Raw genomic sequence first — 17,595 nt, forward strand, 5'->3', positions numbered from 1 at the left:
CTCACTATTTCGACTATATTTCAGGGAAAAAAAAATTTTTGAAATCGGATTTGATTTACTCAAGATATCGACGTGACAGACAGACGGACGGACGGACGGACAGACAAAATTTTTATTGCGGATTCGTTATCTATGAACATAGGCAAACACTTTGCCCTTACCGTCTGCTTCGAATTCCATCAATTACACACGGCATCGTAATCCTATTAGCCCCTTTTACTTCGTACGGGGCTAATAAACTGATCTTCGGTCTTCTCACTCACATACATGTTGAAAGAAAAGCAAATACTTTGACAAGTACCCCAAGCAAGTTATAATTAAATAATCTTCGGTTTTATCGCTCAGATCATAATACTCTATTGTACCAAGATAAATATTTCAAATATTGATGTGGTCGTTTGATAATGTTCCGAGCATTAAATTAACTCGCCATGTTCGATTATGGAACACACTCCAGATCGCGACTTTACAGAGTTGTCAAAAAGTGACATATTCGAAAAAGAAAAATATCGTCGATTGTGATTTATTTGTACTTCGCAGTTCTAAGTTTTTTTTTCCACAAAAAAAATCATCCGTGTCATTAGCTACCAAAGAAAGGTTTAAAGCTTAGTATTTAAGTAATTATCGTACGCTAGAAATTAAAAAAATCAAAAACAATGAGTGTGGAACTGAATAAAGTTGTAATTTTCCTATTTGTCCTTGCCATTGGAAACTGTGCACCGCAAAGAGGTAAAATTCTTTTGTTTGGAAATTCTTATCGAATTTATCATTATTACGTACTGGATTGACGTACGTGTTAATTGAATAAATCGTCCACATTGAAGTGCATTTGTACATTGTATCTGGTCGCGATGAACTATGAATTGATTTTCCTTTTTAACAATGCAAATGAATTTGTGCAACGTTTGTTTTATACGTCTCTCTATTCAAAAACCGGACATGGTTTTTGTGATAAGAGAATTACGCCTACAATATGGTCTATTCAAATCTGTTACTTAGAATGGAATTCAGACCTCAGTGTTTATTGTTGTACTCTGCATTTCGGCCGTTTTCGATACAAACAAAAAACGATTACCATCCAAATAATAAAGTGTCGCTTTAAAACGTGCTATAACTCGATGCGTTAGCAGATTATATTGAAATAAATTGTCCACTTAATTGCAATTTACTTAATTCAATTTCGTATAACGACTTGAAGCGGCATACGGTGAACCTTTTTGTTGTGCCTTGCTGTACATTTTTAATAAAAACAGCTCGTCAATCTTGAGTCATCAAATATGAATTTGCATTAATTTTATTGATTTTATTCCATGAAGTGACACACAGTCCTTCAAATCAAATTAACAAGTTCACAGCTTCAGAACGATATGTTATACGAACCAGTCGGTTTTGCCAGCGTTCATATCAATTAAAACCCAACATTCCGCCAAACACACAATAATTATGATGTCATTGATGCGTATTGTCCCACTAAATTCAGAGCCGTACGGCTGTGACACACGCAATCGAATACGCCATATTACACGTCCATGTAAACATTACGGAAAACATTTTAATGATCTGCGTTCCCCGTTCAAGTGGAAATCGCACATATTCATTTTGCTCGGTTTCAAGAGAGGGTTAAATATACGACAATAATTAGAACACCCCGGAGCACCCCCATATGGGTTTCGGTAAATAAATATGCCGCCATATTGTTACGATATATATTGTACAATCTGTGACGTGTAGGTATATACGTGATGATGTAGATCTAGTTTTAGTTTCATATACGAATAGTATACACACAATGATTCGAATGTGTAATACTGGTGGTTAGACCCTCATACTTCATGTATAGGCAATAATTTATGAACCAAATAACATCACGATGTTCATGAACCATTATAATATCCCACCTTATGTTGAAATGCCGGGAGTAGCAGAGGACGAAACACAATTTCATTTAATCTGAAAAATCGTCACAAAAACTTGAAAGAAAATTGAGAATCGAGAATTCATCCTGTGGGGACTTCGAATTCCATCAGACCTCATGGTTGGGATCATGTCATGTGTTTGACAATGTAATTTCGATTTTTTCGACCAGAATATACGTTTTCATGGATGTCACAATGTGATGTTACGTTCATGTTTATTTAGCGACGTCGAGTTTTTGTAGTTTCCGCTTCTGCTACTCTTTTTTGTCGATTTTCTTGCTGCTGGAGTTTCTGGATGCCTTTGTCTCTGTACAAATAAATCAAAGCAATGAACACAAAGGAGCCTGTTTTTCTGTATAACCTGCCTGTTAGTGTCATTTGTTAACTCGAAATTAGTGATCGTATTGACTGGCTTTGGGAAAGGGGGGTGCCTATTTGATATCAATCATTTAGACGAGAACTAAGTGATTTTGTTTTGTTTTTACGAAATACATTGGGATATCGGAATATTACCACGGTGAGTTGAGTTGAATGTTTTTATTGGTTTGTTTTCCCACGTATTTTCTACACATCAGAATTCGACCCGCTGTAAATCAATTCCATAACCATTTACATAAACGACCAAATCGTGTAGTTCATTATAATTATTATATGTTCCCACCGACGGTGTAGGTTCAAGAATTCTTGATTCTCTTATATCCTTCGAATATTGCGATATTATGAAAATTCCATTCGTCCTGTCCGGCCACTCAGTTCCACCTGTTCAACAGTTCAACAGCATCCGACCAATGTACAATGCACACGGTTACGGTTCTCTCTTACGCTTTCAACGAATTGTCGTTTTATTTTCTAGATATTTCTATTGAACCAAGTAAAGTGAATCAACAAGTTAGCTATGAATTAGTGACCCCAGATCAGGCCTCTGAACCGGTTAATCCAATTAGCCAAGATACGACAGTGCCGCCATCTACAACATCTACCAAAGGTCCGGATACAACCACTGATCCGCCAAAAACTACTACAAAGGCTCCGGACACAACCACTGATCCACCAACCACTACTACAAAAGCTCCCGACACCACCACGGTTACAACTCCGTCAACCCCGACAACAAGTACAACCACTTCAACAACTCCCGTCCCTACACCAACAACACCACCGACACCGACACCATCAACTTCAACGACAACTCCGGCACCTCCGACTCCAAAACCGGAGCCAATACCGTGTCGTCGCTTCGACGGTCCATCATTTATCGGTGGCATCGTATTGACCGTTGGTTTGATTGCAATCTCATTCGTTGTATGGAAATTCTACAAATCGCGAACAGAACGTAATTATCACACCCTATAAGGGTTAGAGTTCGAATATGTTGCAGATGAATTTCAATGAAATGAAAATTTCGATAAAAGAAAAGAGAAAATTCTGAGCGAGTAGATTTTCCCCAATTTTTTCCGATTTGTTTATTTTAAAATTTGATTTTTTTGTACAATCATCTGCAACGGGCTTTGGTTCGGTTATGTTTTCGGTTTCGATTAATTTCCGTTTTTTTTTATTTAACGATCTGAATCTTTAATGTGAACGCTCAAAAAATGATTTTCGTTTGTTGTTTTTCGGGGTGGAAATAATTAGGTCTGATTTTTACTATTATTTTCTGATTATAAATGTTTTGCAAAACAAAAAATACAAAAAATGTATAATCCTAAATGAAGAATATCTCACACACACGCAAATATTATTGTACAATCTTCACTTGAATATGTATGCAATGGAAAAAAGTTAATTTATCAAATTAGTGCTGCTGCAATTGTAATTGATTTTAACACTAAAAATGTACAATCTCACTAAACATGAACGTTGATTTCAATAAAAAGAGTTAGTAAGACAATTTACACATCCACTTCATACTAAACATATTGATGTTCCCAAAGGCAGAATATTAAATGTCTTTTTTGTGAATATTTTAAACCGAAATATTCGTTTCGTTGAACATCCAGGGCATATTTGTAAGGAACAATTTTCTCGAAATTTCGCAGTTTTCTGAAATTTCTTCTCATTTTCTCACAATTTTTCGTTATCAATTGATATCCTTGTAAGACAAGGTACGGAACAGAAGGCCCAAGCAGAAGAGGAATCTACTTTCAAGAAATCGTTTTGTCAAATTGTGGATAAAGATTTCTGAAATTTATCATGAAAATTCTCGTGGTCGGAATGGCCCAGATCCTAATAATGAGCAATATTTCACCAAATTGCACTAACAAAAATCACTAAATTTGTTGAACTTGGGTGATAATTAGCGAAATATTTCTTAATCTGAGGCCCCGTGACAATATAAGGCGTTGATAAATTCTGTCAAAATTTTAGAAAATCACGTAGCATCGCAAAGCCACGCGAAAGACCTAGTGAAAGCTGTTGTTCCCATTACGACAGAGAAGACAAGTTTGCATTAAGCCTCTTTTCAGCCGCTATGTAAAGCTAAAGTGAGCAAATAAATCTGCTGAAAATAGGTTCTCTTGCCGGTACTCAGATAACATTTCCAAATCAACATTTCTTATGTACATGGAGCCGATAAATTATAGAAAATAAAGAAATATTAAGGAATTTAGGCAAAGTTAGACAAATCATTTGAGCATATACGTATTGCGTTTTACGTTGACAACATCAACAAAATATCTTGGTGTGAAACATTTTTGGTGGTAGAAACCCTTATACCATCGATTACTGGGCTACATCCGTGCATTATAGATGCTACGAATCTGCTACTTCTTTTGTTTTAATTTACCGCGTAATGTTTGATAGTAATATGTGTCCTTAGCCTTATCTAATCTATAAAAACGATGATACATGTTTGATGTAGTTGTCAATAACATGAATAGCCGTTTAGAAAAGGTTAACTTGTAGATAACATTTTTTCATGAAAATTAACGAATTTTGAATTAGTTTTTGAGAAAATAAAGAGTAATTATATCTAGAGGGGAAATTTCGAACAAAATTACGTAAAATATGTGGTCTCAACATGAAATGTTTATTGGTATGTGTTTGTCCACTTAATTAAGAGGGCAAATTTTACTATCAAAAGCGTCAAAGCATACAAGTGTTGGTGTAATATTATACGAAATGGCTATGTTATACAAACTAATTATTTTTATTATTATTTATTTTCATCGTTTATAGACCAATTAACAGGCCGAAGCCCAATAATAAATCAGTCTTATACAAATAATAATGTTGGACCACATTTCGTCGTACGAATCTCCACTCGTGGTATAATTACTCTGAGAAAGACACAGCCCTATTAACACCTTTTTAACACCTGTTATCCACATCGATATCACAAAAATAAACGACAACCGCCGGCAATTATATAACGAAAAGTATGGTAAAACAAATGAGTTAAAAGTTCCTGTAGCAAATATTAGGTGACACTTTGAACGAAATAAGTACCAGATTCCACTTTTTCTTTATGCTGAAAATCAATGAAAGTCTAAGAAGAGAAAGATTAGAAATTGAAGTGAGAAACAACCATTTTCGTTCTAAATGACATCCCCCGTTTTGAAAAACAATTACAGTGAACGACATCTCAAATGTCTCACTGTAAAATTTTTCTGAGAATTTTATTGTGTCATTGCAAATTCACAATGACATTCTCCGAAAAAAATGACAGTGAGACATTTGAGATGTCGTTCACTGTATTCAAATTTTATACTCAGTGGAATTTGTGAATCAAGTCATGTGAAATGAATGAAGAGAATTGGAATGGAATTGTCTGTTCACAGTAATTCCTTTAAAATATGCCCTGCATAGCTGCACTACAAAAAGACATATTTTGCGTCTTCTTTTGCCAAAATCATTTTTTTTTCAAAAACTCTATTCCTTAGAATCTAATCTATAAGTCTTAAACCATAATTTCATACTTTATTTAGATCTTATGTTATCTTACTTTCTTCGCCTACTGTATAAGTCATAAGTAGAAGGAAAAAAAACTTTAATTTCCAATTAATAAAAAATAAAAAGAAGAAAAATTTGTGAAAACTATGATTATAAGAGTAGAGGTAAAAAAAATTATATATTTAAATGTAAACAAACAAAAAAAACGAATAAAGAACAGGAGATAAGGAAAACCAAAATGGAAAGTAAAAAAAAACGGATGGAAAGTGCTCTTATAAAAACAATATTTAATTAGAAATGTTAAAATGCATTCATTTGATTAGCTCATTTGACAAAAAATTATCCATCCTTTCTAGACATTTACTTGATTGAATCATTTATAAATTCAAACAACTTAAAAATATTATAACCGATAATATCTTACACATAAATATGACAACCAAAATATTGAATATCTTCTTCATCTCTGAATGTTAAAAAATTACTTCATTTCGATTAAGTTGAATTGGTTCGCCTTTTTTTTGAATTGTACAAGATCTGAAAATTCGTAGAAGCAAATAAAAGGAAATTTTTAAATGATAAGTTTGCGTTGTTGGTCTTTTTTGTTATTCCGCATTTGGGGTAAGGATTTTGATTCTTTGCATAATGCAGTACCGGACTGGCTCGAAAAAGCCCATCGGGGGCTCCATGCAACTCAATTTAAAAAGGCCCACAAATTAAAAATTCTCATACAAAAATCCAAAAGGCCCATCGGGAATTCCCCGAATTCACCATATGGCCAGTCCGGGCCTGGCATAATGTAGGCAAGTATGTGAATAAAGGATGAAGTTGATAAAGGATGTCAAGATACGACGATACATCATCACCATTTAGTCTTTCCAAGATAGTTCAGCTGTTCAACGAGGTCTTTATTTTTTGATTGAGACAGCCGGTTGGGAAAGTCGCCGGTAAGTAGGGCTCCCGAATGAAAGACTTAAAAATGTGAAAAAGACGGAAAAATGAAAAAAGATAACAGAATTGGCTATGCACAAATGACGTTACATTCTGACAGAGGAAGGAGGTCAGTCCAACGTGCAACTCAACTTTCTCACGATAAAAAACGAGTTGAACTAAGTCGATGCTAAAATAGGATGCAAATAGCAAAAATAGAAGGGACCTTGTTAATATTGTTTCCTTACCATGTGATGTTATCAAAATGTAGCAAGCTCGCGACGCTCTACATCTGCTTCAAGTCCAAAAAATTTTCTATCACAAATTGCTGGAGATCGTAAAATTGGACAGTCGAGATTCAATCGAAAAACAGAATGATTTTTCAGACTATTTCAGAGAATCTATCCGAACCGTTCAAATTTGTGGAAGCCATCATACAAAATCCATCGAACTGTTCTTAACCCTTAAATGTGAAATAACGTGATTTTTCTTTTTATTGGGAGGAACTGCGTCACAGTCTCCACTACCACTACGACTATGATAATTCTATGTCACTCTTACTCGTCGCACTGCTGTCTTCTTAAAATCCACTAACATTTCTAAGAACAGGAAATTTCTTTCAGCTCTCCGTGACTTTCTGCCCATAATGAAAGTTTTTATTTAGATATCAGTACGACTTTTATACATAAAAGTTTACGTGTGAGGACATTTTTATAAATAAATCATAATTCATGTTGCGCTAATGTTTAAATATTAAATGTCTTTTTGTTGCATGTCGTGATATAAACATTTCTCATCTCTCTCTGGGTCAGGAAACCATTTTTCATTACTTGCCAACCACAAAGTGCTGTGGCTTAACATTAGTTAAAAATGCATAAGCCAAGGTTCCTAATGAACAACATCTTATGTGATGCTAATTAATTGTAAAGATATTCGCTCGCATCTTTTCGCGACGATAATAATCAGATAATATACGAATGTTGTTCTCCTATTCGAACTTTATCAACAGCAGATAGTGATCATAGCTGATAAGAGATTTAAAATCAAAATTGATTATATAAATATATGGCAGGATTCCAGCATAAAACAGAAACCGATCGCGAGGCCACAGTGCTACATTGTGAGTGGAAAATCTTTGATTTTGACTGTTGCGAAGAGAGGAACAATTTGCGTAGATTTTTGTTTTGTTACATAAATATTGGGTGTACTAAGACATTAAATGTAAAATAACAAAGTTTTATTAGTTACAAAAAGTGAAAGTTTCGTGTTTCTAAAAAGAAAGAAAATAGCCAGGTGAGAGCTCCTTAGAGAGACAAATATCAGTCTGGCAAAGATGTTTTCGAAGATAGGATCAGCTAGAAAAACTACTTTGGAGACTGTTGTAATCCACATCTTCTATCCAGACTCTGGATTCCAGAGTTAATTAGACGTGACAGTAGAGTTTGTTATAGTGACTAAATCTGGTACTTCAAGTTGTTAACATAATTTGAGTGGACCTACGAAATGGACAATTTAAAAGCTCAATTGATAACTTTTAAAGAAAGTTTCTTGTGAAATTTCGCAAATATTCTAAAAAAATTCAAAAAACCTAATTTACCGAATTATTCAAATATTCTGACTTTGTCTGTAATACTAAACTATCAAAAGACAAAGTTGTAGAGTATTCATGTTTTGAGCAATCTATATTCCACGATTTCTTACGTTGTCGGTCCGACAATGTAACGATAGGCTTTTATTAATATATTCGAATGTGGTCTTATTACCTTACAGTTCATTACATGAAATGATTACCAAACTCAAATTTGAAGACGGAAAAGGCGGAAAAGTGAAATATTTTCTGATTAGTGTTGCTGTGTTTTCTAACTAGTAACACATAAATTTCGGTTAATTAATGAATATCTAGATTTTTATTTTCTTACATTTTTCACGCGCCTAAACTTGTGGGAACGATTACAAACCACAACAACTCTGAAATCATAAAATATGTGGGATCTCACTTTTCCGCTAGCATAACTACACCTAACACTTAATATACCCAATTCTAACTACAAAGAATCTTTGTCAAAGACCCTACCCAAAGATATGGTAGCAACTGTATACGTATTACACTCACCTGTAATTGGTATTAGATCACACATTCTCTTTTATCTATGGTGCAGGCCGTAGTCATAAAAGAAACGTTTTCAATAAAAAATTTCGTAGAACTTAAGCAGCATAATTTTCCGCTGACGTCAATGTACTAATGTTACTCAGACGTCAAGTTTAGGCTTCATCTCAAGTTCACGAATTTCCACCGAAATTACGTCGCTAGAAATAATTATTTTAGTGATCGTAAAACATATGTGATTCCGAGTGCGGTTTATAAAAGTCATCTTTATTGCAGGTTTAACATCAGTATACAGCAATTAGAAAACGTAGAATCGATGTAACAAACTAGATAAAACCAGTGTGAATTAGGTATGCAACTCTTTCGATTCATATTGTTCTAATCGAATCGAACAAACCGCATTGCTATTTTGATATACTGATTAGACATTAGGGACAATGTTTCCTTTTTGGCTTTGATGGAAACATTGTCATAGTATATTGTAACCGAAAACTGAATCATTTCGAAGCAATTCAAATTACCTACAATACTCGGAAATATTAAACTCGGCAAAAAAGTGTTGTTTGTTTTGTTCTACCAATTGTAAACAATTTCGTACAAAATTTCCTGCATTCTTTTAAAAATCGTGCAAAAATTCTTTTTTCTTAAAATTCAACAACTGTTACCATTTCGTTGAAGTACTGAATCGACCTTTTGGACTTGCATTTAGATTCTGAGCTTTAACAGTTTAGTTACTTGTCGGTTAAAATTTTGCTTGAACAACGAAAACACCTAAACTACAGTATATATACCATTAAAACTTCCATTGTTAGAGAACACTTCTTAGCTTTCTTTTACTTTTTTGTAATTTAATGTCAAAATATTAATTTTACCTGTGATCAATGCACTTCAAGCAAAAGTGCTATTAATGACAGCTGTCAAATAGAATACTTTGTATGTAAAGTGTCCGAATTTTTTTACAGTGCCAAAATTTGTTCGATACACTGTCCAGTTTCAGTACCCTATTTAGAGTACCACTCATGCTTGAAGTGCGTTGCTGTGACACGAACTTTTAGTGAAGAAAATTTACTTTTCCTATCATTTTAGTGGATTCTCCAACAGAGTGGTCATGCCACTTTCAAAAGAAATTCTTCGCTATATTCGCATAATCTAGTTATAGTTTTAGTTACTGAAAAATATTGACATTAAATGTATGGGACATCTATCAAATATTTTTCATGTTTGATGTAAACCTGATGTAAACCCTTATTTTTCAGACTTTTTGCACTGTGTCACGAGAACTGTGTACTAAAGGCGAGTGCACAGTTCGAAAAGACATGAAAAATGCTTGCAAAACAAGAGTTTACATCAAGCGAGAAAAATATTTGGCATTTGTCTCATACATTATCTGTCAATACTTTTAAAACGCTTGATGTAAACTCTGATTTTGCAAGAATTTTTCATGAATTTTTCACGATCTGTGTTCTCGCCTTAAACATCAATTAAAACATAAAAATGTTTTTTCCTAAGCACATTGTTAATGTTCATCATTCACCTAGTTCAATTCAATTATGTAATTGGTGTCACACAATTCAAAGCGCCATTACAAGGTGGGACTGAGTTTTTGATTTATTTCATTAAGTTTTTGTTTAGTCTTAAGGTAGGTGTAAAATTCTACATAACTCACGGGTGTTACCTTAAATTTAACATTGTCCTTGTTTGTAACTATTTATTTTGCCTTCGACTCGACCAGCAACCACACAAAGCAAAATACTAAGTTCGAAACATTTACGTAAGTGGTTCTACTCACTAAGCCTCCGGGAAATGAGTAGATCGTTTTCACATAAGTTACAGACCATCATGTAGAACAAAATAGCAGAACAATATATTTCTAAAATACTAAACAAGTTAGGGTACAATCATCACGACGTAAAATGATTCAAATCATCATCCACCGTACTAATCGTTTTTATTTCCAGTTAGGACAAGATGACAGTAAAATCATCGTCATCATCACAAAATGAACAAGTTTTGAAAGTCGAGAGGAAATACTACGAACAAGAACAGCTAAACACCGAACTAAGGTACTCCAAGCCGGAAAATAATGGTAAATTTAAAAATGGGAAGAGTGGGTTATATCTGCATTGAAATTTCGTTTCACCGACAGAATCGATCAAATCAATGGTTTGCAGTAAAATCCAGCCGAAAAAATTTTTCCTGAAGACTTTTCCCATTTTTGTGTGGCTGTCACATTACAATATAAAAGAAGATTTATTTGGCGATGTCATTGCCGGTTGTACAGTTGCTGTGATGCATATTCCGCAGAGTGAGTTTTTCCTGATAAGTTAAATTACTGTATCATCTGTTATCGACAAGCGTTGTGTCTAGCTTGTGTTACCTTATGTAGCCCCCAGGCCATTAGAGAAGTGGTTTGTTGTGTACTTGTGGACATGAATGTTCAGTTTGTTTGGATCGGGAAAGAATTTCAACACGAGCGTGACCTGAAAAAATCAGGTTGTTCCAGGTTGATCATTTCTTCGATAACAAGCTCAAAAAACGTCAAACCCATCAGGTCAACCCAATCTGAACTTGTCGATCTGATTAAGTCTTTCAGGTTTCAGGTGGGGTTCAAGTCTGACCCAAAACATCAAAACAAGTTCGGGTCAAAATTTGGTCACAAACTGACCTATCAGGTATTGAAGTAAAAGATTTTGTGGTATCAATTGATTGATTTGATGTTATGGAAGAGGCATCAGTTCAGCATCAAATTGGAGAATTCAATTTCGCCTAGAAACTCATATATCGATACCCCACAACAACCGAGTTTTTAGACCGGCTGCAAAGTATGTCCAATAAAAAGATTGTGAAAATACAAAAACTTCCACCGACTGCACCACAACTCTTAAATATTGGTTTTGCGTTTCTATTATTAGAAATATTCCATTACGTACGCAGTTAACGATGTTGTAACAATGATCTCAAAATAATAACCATGAAAAAAAAATCATTGTCTCCACGTAGTAACACATCTCAATGAAGAGGCACGGCTCTAACTTAAATATTTAACCGCTGGAAATTCTTTAGTCTATAGAAACATCCGAATAAAAAAATATTGATTATTTCCCCGGGATCAACAGACAAACAAGTGCTGTGTGTGGTGTACACAAAATATTGACATTGCAAATAAAAGTCCGTTGACTAAAATAATAATATTTGATCGCGCTGGGGAAATCAGGAAGATAGTGCCATTGTTCTTTATACGGTTTTCCGTATCTGCATCGATGATATTGTTATTATCCGAATTTGTGAGCGGTAAATATCTCGGTAGTAACAATGAGAACGTTTACCTTTGAAATGTTACCTTCGTTTCTATGCAACCACAGTTGATATAACGATAACGCTGACGCGGCTCCAGTGATATTTTGATGTTGTACAACTTGATAATTGAGGGTAATGGAGTAGACAATTTATTATAATTTTTGGGTGTCGTAGTCAAAGCATATCAACACTGAAGGTTATGCAAACCCACAGCCGATCACAAAAACCCAACTTTCGGGTGAATTTCCTATACTGCGTGCATGTGTGTTTTTGCAAATTTTCATTACCTGCAGTGGTTTAAAAGTTAGTCTGCCCACAGCTCGTCGTAGAAATTTAAATCATTTTCAAAGAATGAAGAAGTAATGATACCTCATGCTTCACATAATTTCAAATTGAATTCGAGTGCATTAACTGCTAAAAACATTTTTTAAAAAATGTTAAATCTGTTACCGACAGCGACGACAAGAATAAGCGGTGAGCTGTGGCTTCTGTTCTTGTATATCGCGAAGAGCATGATTAAAAATATTAAAATAATGTCTCTGTGTGGTAAGACTAATATTATGCATCAGCTCGGAGAGGGAGAGTTTGGGTTTACCTTTGCATCGACACATAAAAAATGATAAAATGATAAAAATAAACATTTGGACACAGGTGCATAATACTTATTGTATCAAAGACTAACGAAAGACTAACACACATGAAGTAGTAGATTCAATGTTTTGTTGCGATACACTTACTAAGAGATTAAAATGTGTCAACTAGGCATGACATGGCCTTTCTCTACTATTTCTATTGTAATTCCACATTTTTCTATCTCTCTAATTTTCAAGGTTTGGGATATGCAACGCTTGCCAAAGTACCACCTGTGCTGGGTATATATACAGCGTACATTCCGGTAATTATGTATTGCATTTTTGGAACGTCGCGGCATAATTCAATGGGTAAGTAGATCATCTAACTGATTAGTTTTGTGTTTGGTAACGAGTAACCTCCCCATAAAATCAGGGACTATTTTAGGAAAAATATTTTCCCATATTTTTGTAAATTTCCCCCACTCCAACATCTTTACAAATTTGCCCAAAACCATTTTATGTGAACATTTGGAAAACACTTTCTTGAATTTTCCATAATTTTCATTTTTTTAAATTTAAATTTGGAAAACTGTAGGAAAATGTGGAAAAAATCAAGAAAGTATGGGATAGGAAAATGTTTTTCCAAAAATATTCTCTTCCTGAGCCTGATACACTTTATATGGTAGGTCTGATAGTGTTTTCTGAAATGATGTTGCAAGCGAAAAACTTATTTTAGAGTTACTTTGATATAAATTTGGAACAATTCTAAGAATGTTAATTAAACACAAACATCAATTATTTTGCTTCACAGTAAGACCACTTAATCTTCAAGTTTATGGGGCGGCAAAGACGTAATGAAAATTACTTCCTCTCATGATGATGATATCGCTAAGACTTAAGATAAATTCATTGGCGCGTAATATAGAATTTGTCTGACGAGTCATCGTCTTTTTTATTTGTCTATTTTTTCAGTTTCTGGATTATGTACAGAAAACAAGAGTTGCTATAAAATTCAGTGACTCGATATAGAATGCTGTCTAAAGATTGTTGATATTTCTGTTTAGGATAAGCTGATGTTGATAAATTAAATGCAGAAAGGCATATTAGCGAATTATAATAAAAATGAAAATTAAATAAATTTTAGCTTCTTTGTCGAAAAAAATGATAAAATAAGAAACATAATTGAAAACGCAAAGGGTAAAATTTTCGATTTTAGGCCACCATCTTGACTATCGGCACTTTCAGCTACATTGAAGAACTGTCAATGCTTTACATTCTGCTAGAACATTTTTTTAATACTATCAAGTTCCCACGATATCATGCCCGAGCCTTAAAAGTCTCAAAATTCGATACGATTAGAATCCCACACATTGCAGGCTTTATATAGCAAAAAGCATGTCTACAACAAACTAAGTAAAAGATTTCTGAAATCAAACTCTGAAAATCTTCGATCAAATGAAGTAATAGTTTCAACAGTAAAACTATTAATATGCTTGCCGTCTGTGACTTGACTTGACTTGACTTGACTTGACTTTTGTAATAACAAGCTTGCCCCTGTGGGCTCACCCATGAGATTATTTGGACGTGAGGACTTTGACTTGAATGATCACGAATGAAATTCAGGTCCTAATCCTCCCTTTTCTCTCTCCTAGACGCGGTTCATTGTACACCAGAGAACAACCTCACATTTCCTCTCACCTCCGACACTTTGTGTACGATGAACTTTGTCAGTGGTGGGGCCACTACTTGTATTACCTTGACTTATATACCAGGGACGAGCCAAGGTAACTAACTCAACCACCGTCGTTCGATCTATGTGGTCGGACTAACTACTTTCATAATATTGTCATTTCTCGTTCAATATAGAGATTACCTGTTCGCACACATAATTGTTACCTGTCGCCCCGAGTCGGTGTTGATGTTTGTTTTCGCAAGCTCGCATTACTGACGTCGTTTCATACTTATGTACATATGCTGTGCATTCATATCGTCTTAGGCTAAGATCTTAATCGTTATGTGGATTATGGCGTTCCAGCCTTCCTCGTGAACCGCATCATCGGTGCCATACTACAAGAACGGACTTCTATACTCTGGGAGAAACGCCGAACCAAAGCGTATCGTAAGCGGAAGGGAATAAAGCAAGGATGTCCGATATCTCCGTACATTTTCGTACTGATAATGAACCATGCCATCCGTAACGTCTGTGGACGGTTATCCATCGACCCAGCGTTGTCGTCCTTCAAGTTGCCTCTGTTGCTAGCTTATGCTGATGACATCATCGTGCTCGTCGACAACCTTCGTTCAGCTGGGTGTATACTCGCTGCTTTAGAAGAAGAGTTAGTGAGAATTGGGTTGTCCATCAATATCAACAAGTGTAGCATTATGTTGAGGGATCCTGTAGGAAGGGAGCCTGTTTTATCCGACAGCGTGCAGATCAACGGCCACACAATGAAGGTCGTCAACGTGACGAAATATCTGGGAATCTACATTTCGTCTGATCTTGATCGTCGCAGCACCGTTTCTCACCGCATTCAGACCGGTTATCGGTCTTTCCACATGCTCGTACCATTCTTACAAGAACACCGATTACCCTTCGATTTGTTACGGAAAATTTACCTGAGCGTACTCGTGATGTACGGAATAAAGGTGGCCACCTTGACCAAGATATAATATAATATAATATGCTTGCCGTCTGTGAGAGGTTAAACTGTAATCACTTCAAACTAATATCTTGACACTCATAACAGGTACATTTGCCGTTGTTACAATTATGATCGGCAAAGAAGTATCGACACATGACTCATACGATCCCGTTGTAGTAGCAACTACCCTTTGCCTTATCGTTGGAACTATTCAGGTAAATTGGTGATCATTTAAGGAAAATATGTTTTCATTCCATACGCATTTATCATCTCGACTGCCACAGCTGGCCATGTACATCCTTCGTCTCGGAATCATATCATCTCTTCTGTCCGAAACGCTCGTTTCTGGATTTACGACCGGAGCTGCTTTGCATGTGCTCGTATCTCAGCTTAAAGATTTGTTTGGCATTGAGCTTAAGAAGGAAAATGCCAATTTCCAAAATGTTTATGTAAGTTATACATACCTTCGATGGGATACCAAGTGCGCTAGTTATTCGTTATCATTTTCAGGCAGTCATTGAACTATTTCAAAAATTAATTGATAAGAAATACAACGGGTTGGCCGTTATAATATCGATCGCTACGATTTTGCTGATTGTTTTAAACAATGAAATCTTGAAACCAATTCTGGCAAAACGATGTCGCGTTCCCGTTCCCATTGAGTTAATTGTAGTGGTTGGAGGAACATTATTGGCCACTTACACCTCAATAATAGACGACTACAAGATTCGGCCGATCGGCGAAATACCAACAGGATTTCCAAGTAATTTTAGCAACGTTGTAGTGACGTAATCCAGCTAATCTTAACATACGAATGAACATATTTTCCTTGTAGACATTACAATACCCAGTACGGCTTTAATGTCAGATTTGCTTATTGGTGGATTTACAATTTCTATGGTCTCATACACCGTTTCCGTTTCGATGGCTCTAATATTTGCTAAAAAAATGAGCTATGAGGTCGACTTCAATCAGGAACTCCTTGCCATGGGAAGTGCGAATGTCGTGGGATCATTTCTATCATGCTTTCCAGTGAGCGCTTCCCTTTCCCGATCAACCATTCAACAAACAGTCGGTGGGCGAACACAAGTAGCTTCGCTAATATCTTGTGCAATTTTAACGTTGGTACTGCTATGGTGTGGACCATTCTTCGAATGTCTGCCAAAGGTATCGAACTGTACGCCATGTGTTGTCATATCGGAAATAACTCTGCGTGTTCTTAGTGTGTGCTTTCTAGCGTTATCGTCGTCGCGTTGAAGGGGATGCTACTGCAAACTAAGGATTTCATTAAATTTTACAAGCTCAGTCATTTGGACGCTGTAGTGTGGATTGGGACATTCGTTACGGTGGTTTTCATAGCCATCGATATTGGTCTCGCTGTGGGAATTGTATTGAGCGTCAGTTGTATTTTCATCAGAGGATCGAAGCCCTACACATGCTTGTTGGGAAAAATACCGAAAACCGATTTCTACTTAGACATTGAACGGTACAAAGTGGTAAGTTGTGATCGTCAAGACTGGAAGACTAGTTCAAATGATTTCTAGAAAAAATTGTTTTCAGGCTGAGGAAATTCCAGGCATAAAAATCTATCACTACTGTGGCAGCTTAAATTTTGCATCTCGAAATGCATTCAAAAAGAATCTCTGTGAACAGATTGGCGTTGATTTGGCGTTAGAGAAGAAACGGATGCTCAAGTCTGAGAACTATGAACCAATTTATTTGAAATGTCTAATATTGGACTTTTCGGCGTTAAGTTACATTGATCCATCCGGCGTCACATCATTGATAATACTGGTGAAAGAGTTTAACAAACTCCAAATTCTTGTATTCATCAGTGGTTGTTCGTGTAAGTTTTCTATCACTTTGTGGTATTCCTTCTCCGTTTTAAAACCACAATTGTCAATTAACTGTAGGTCCTGTGTACGAAGTTATGAAAAAGTGTGGCCTCAAAGAGTCAGCGGATGGTTATTTCAAATTCTTTCCAACCGTTTCCGATGCTGTTCATCATGCGCAAGAGGCGTTTGTACAAATCAGTGTTATCACATCGTTATAACGCATTTTCAAATCGTTACGATTTGGGAAATTTTTATTTTATATTAAGTCATTGCACTAATGACCGACGCTATTTATTTGTTAATTAAAATCAATAGTCGCCCATTGAGAAGCTTTTATTTTAGAAATAAAAAGAAACTTTGAATTCTATCTGCACATGTGATACCTAACTGTTCCTGACTTTTATGCTT

General features: G+C 35.4%; 2 protein-coding genes across 3 annotated transcripts; both read left to right on the forward strand.

Moving 5' to 3' along the window:
* The first annotated feature begins 484 nt into the window (after positions 1-484).
* On the forward strand, positions 485-4,537 carry LOC119071014 (sialomucin core protein 24-like). The gene is made up of 2 exons (XM_037175612.1): positions 485-729; positions 2,770-4,537. Exons 1-2 carry the CDS (start codon positions 657-659, stop codon positions 3,267-3,269), a joined length of 573 nt encoding a protein of 190 aa, XP_037031507.1. The 5' UTR covers positions 485-656; the 3' UTR covers positions 3,270-4,537.
* Positions 2,083-17,509, forward strand: LOC119070977 (solute carrier family 26 member 6-like). Of its 2 annotated transcripts, none has more exons than XM_037175560.1 (11): positions 2,083-2,433; positions 10,800-10,927; positions 10,988-11,146; positions 12,969-13,079; positions 15,458-15,567; positions 15,637-15,801; positions 15,863-16,115; positions 16,188-16,519; positions 16,576-16,848; positions 16,913-17,198; positions 17,266-17,509. In XM_037175560.1, exons 2-11 carry the CDS (start codon positions 10,810-10,812, stop codon positions 17,403-17,405), a joined length of 1,947 nt encoding a protein of 648 aa, XP_037031455.1. In that variant the 5' UTR covers positions 2,083-2,433; positions 10,800-10,809; the 3' UTR covers positions 17,406-17,509. The 2 variants fall into 2 exon arrangements, with proteins under 2 accessions (XP_037031455.1, XP_037031454.1); XM_037175559.1 differs by lacking the exon at positions 2,083-2,433 and adding an exon at positions 7,824-8,027.
* The last annotated feature ends 86 nt before the right edge of the window (positions 17,510-17,595 follow it).

This window comes from Bradysia coprophila (assembly GCF_014529535.1).
Source record: "Bradysia coprophila strain Holo2 chromosome IV unlocalized genomic scaffold, BU_Bcop_v1 contig_106, whole genome shotgun sequence".
In the NCBI taxonomy this organism is placed as follows: Eukaryota; Metazoa; Arthropoda; class Insecta; order Diptera; family Sciaridae; genus Bradysia; species Bradysia coprophila.

Bases quoted from the DNA above. Each gene is read 5' to 3' on its own strand.
- LOC119071014 (XM_037175612.1), top strand. From the start codon at position 657: ATGAGTGTGGAACTGAATAAAGTTGTAATTTTCCTATTTGTCCTTGCC. The intron at 730-2,769 runs GTAAAATTCTTT...TTTATTTTCTAG, and splicing joins AAACTGTGCACCGCAAAGAG to ATATTTCTATTGAACCAAGT.
- LOC119070977 (XM_037175560.1), top strand. From the start codon at position 10,810: ATGACAGTAAAATCATCGTCATCATCACAAAATGAACAAGTTTTGAAA. The intron at 15,802-15,862 runs GTAAGTTATACA...TATCATTTTCAG, and splicing joins CCAATTTCCAAAATGTTTAT to GCAGTCATTGAACTATTTCA. The intron at 16,520-16,575 runs GTATCGAACTGT...GCGTGTTCTTAG, and splicing joins TCTTCGAATGTCTGCCAAAG to TGTGTGCTTTCTAGCGTTAT.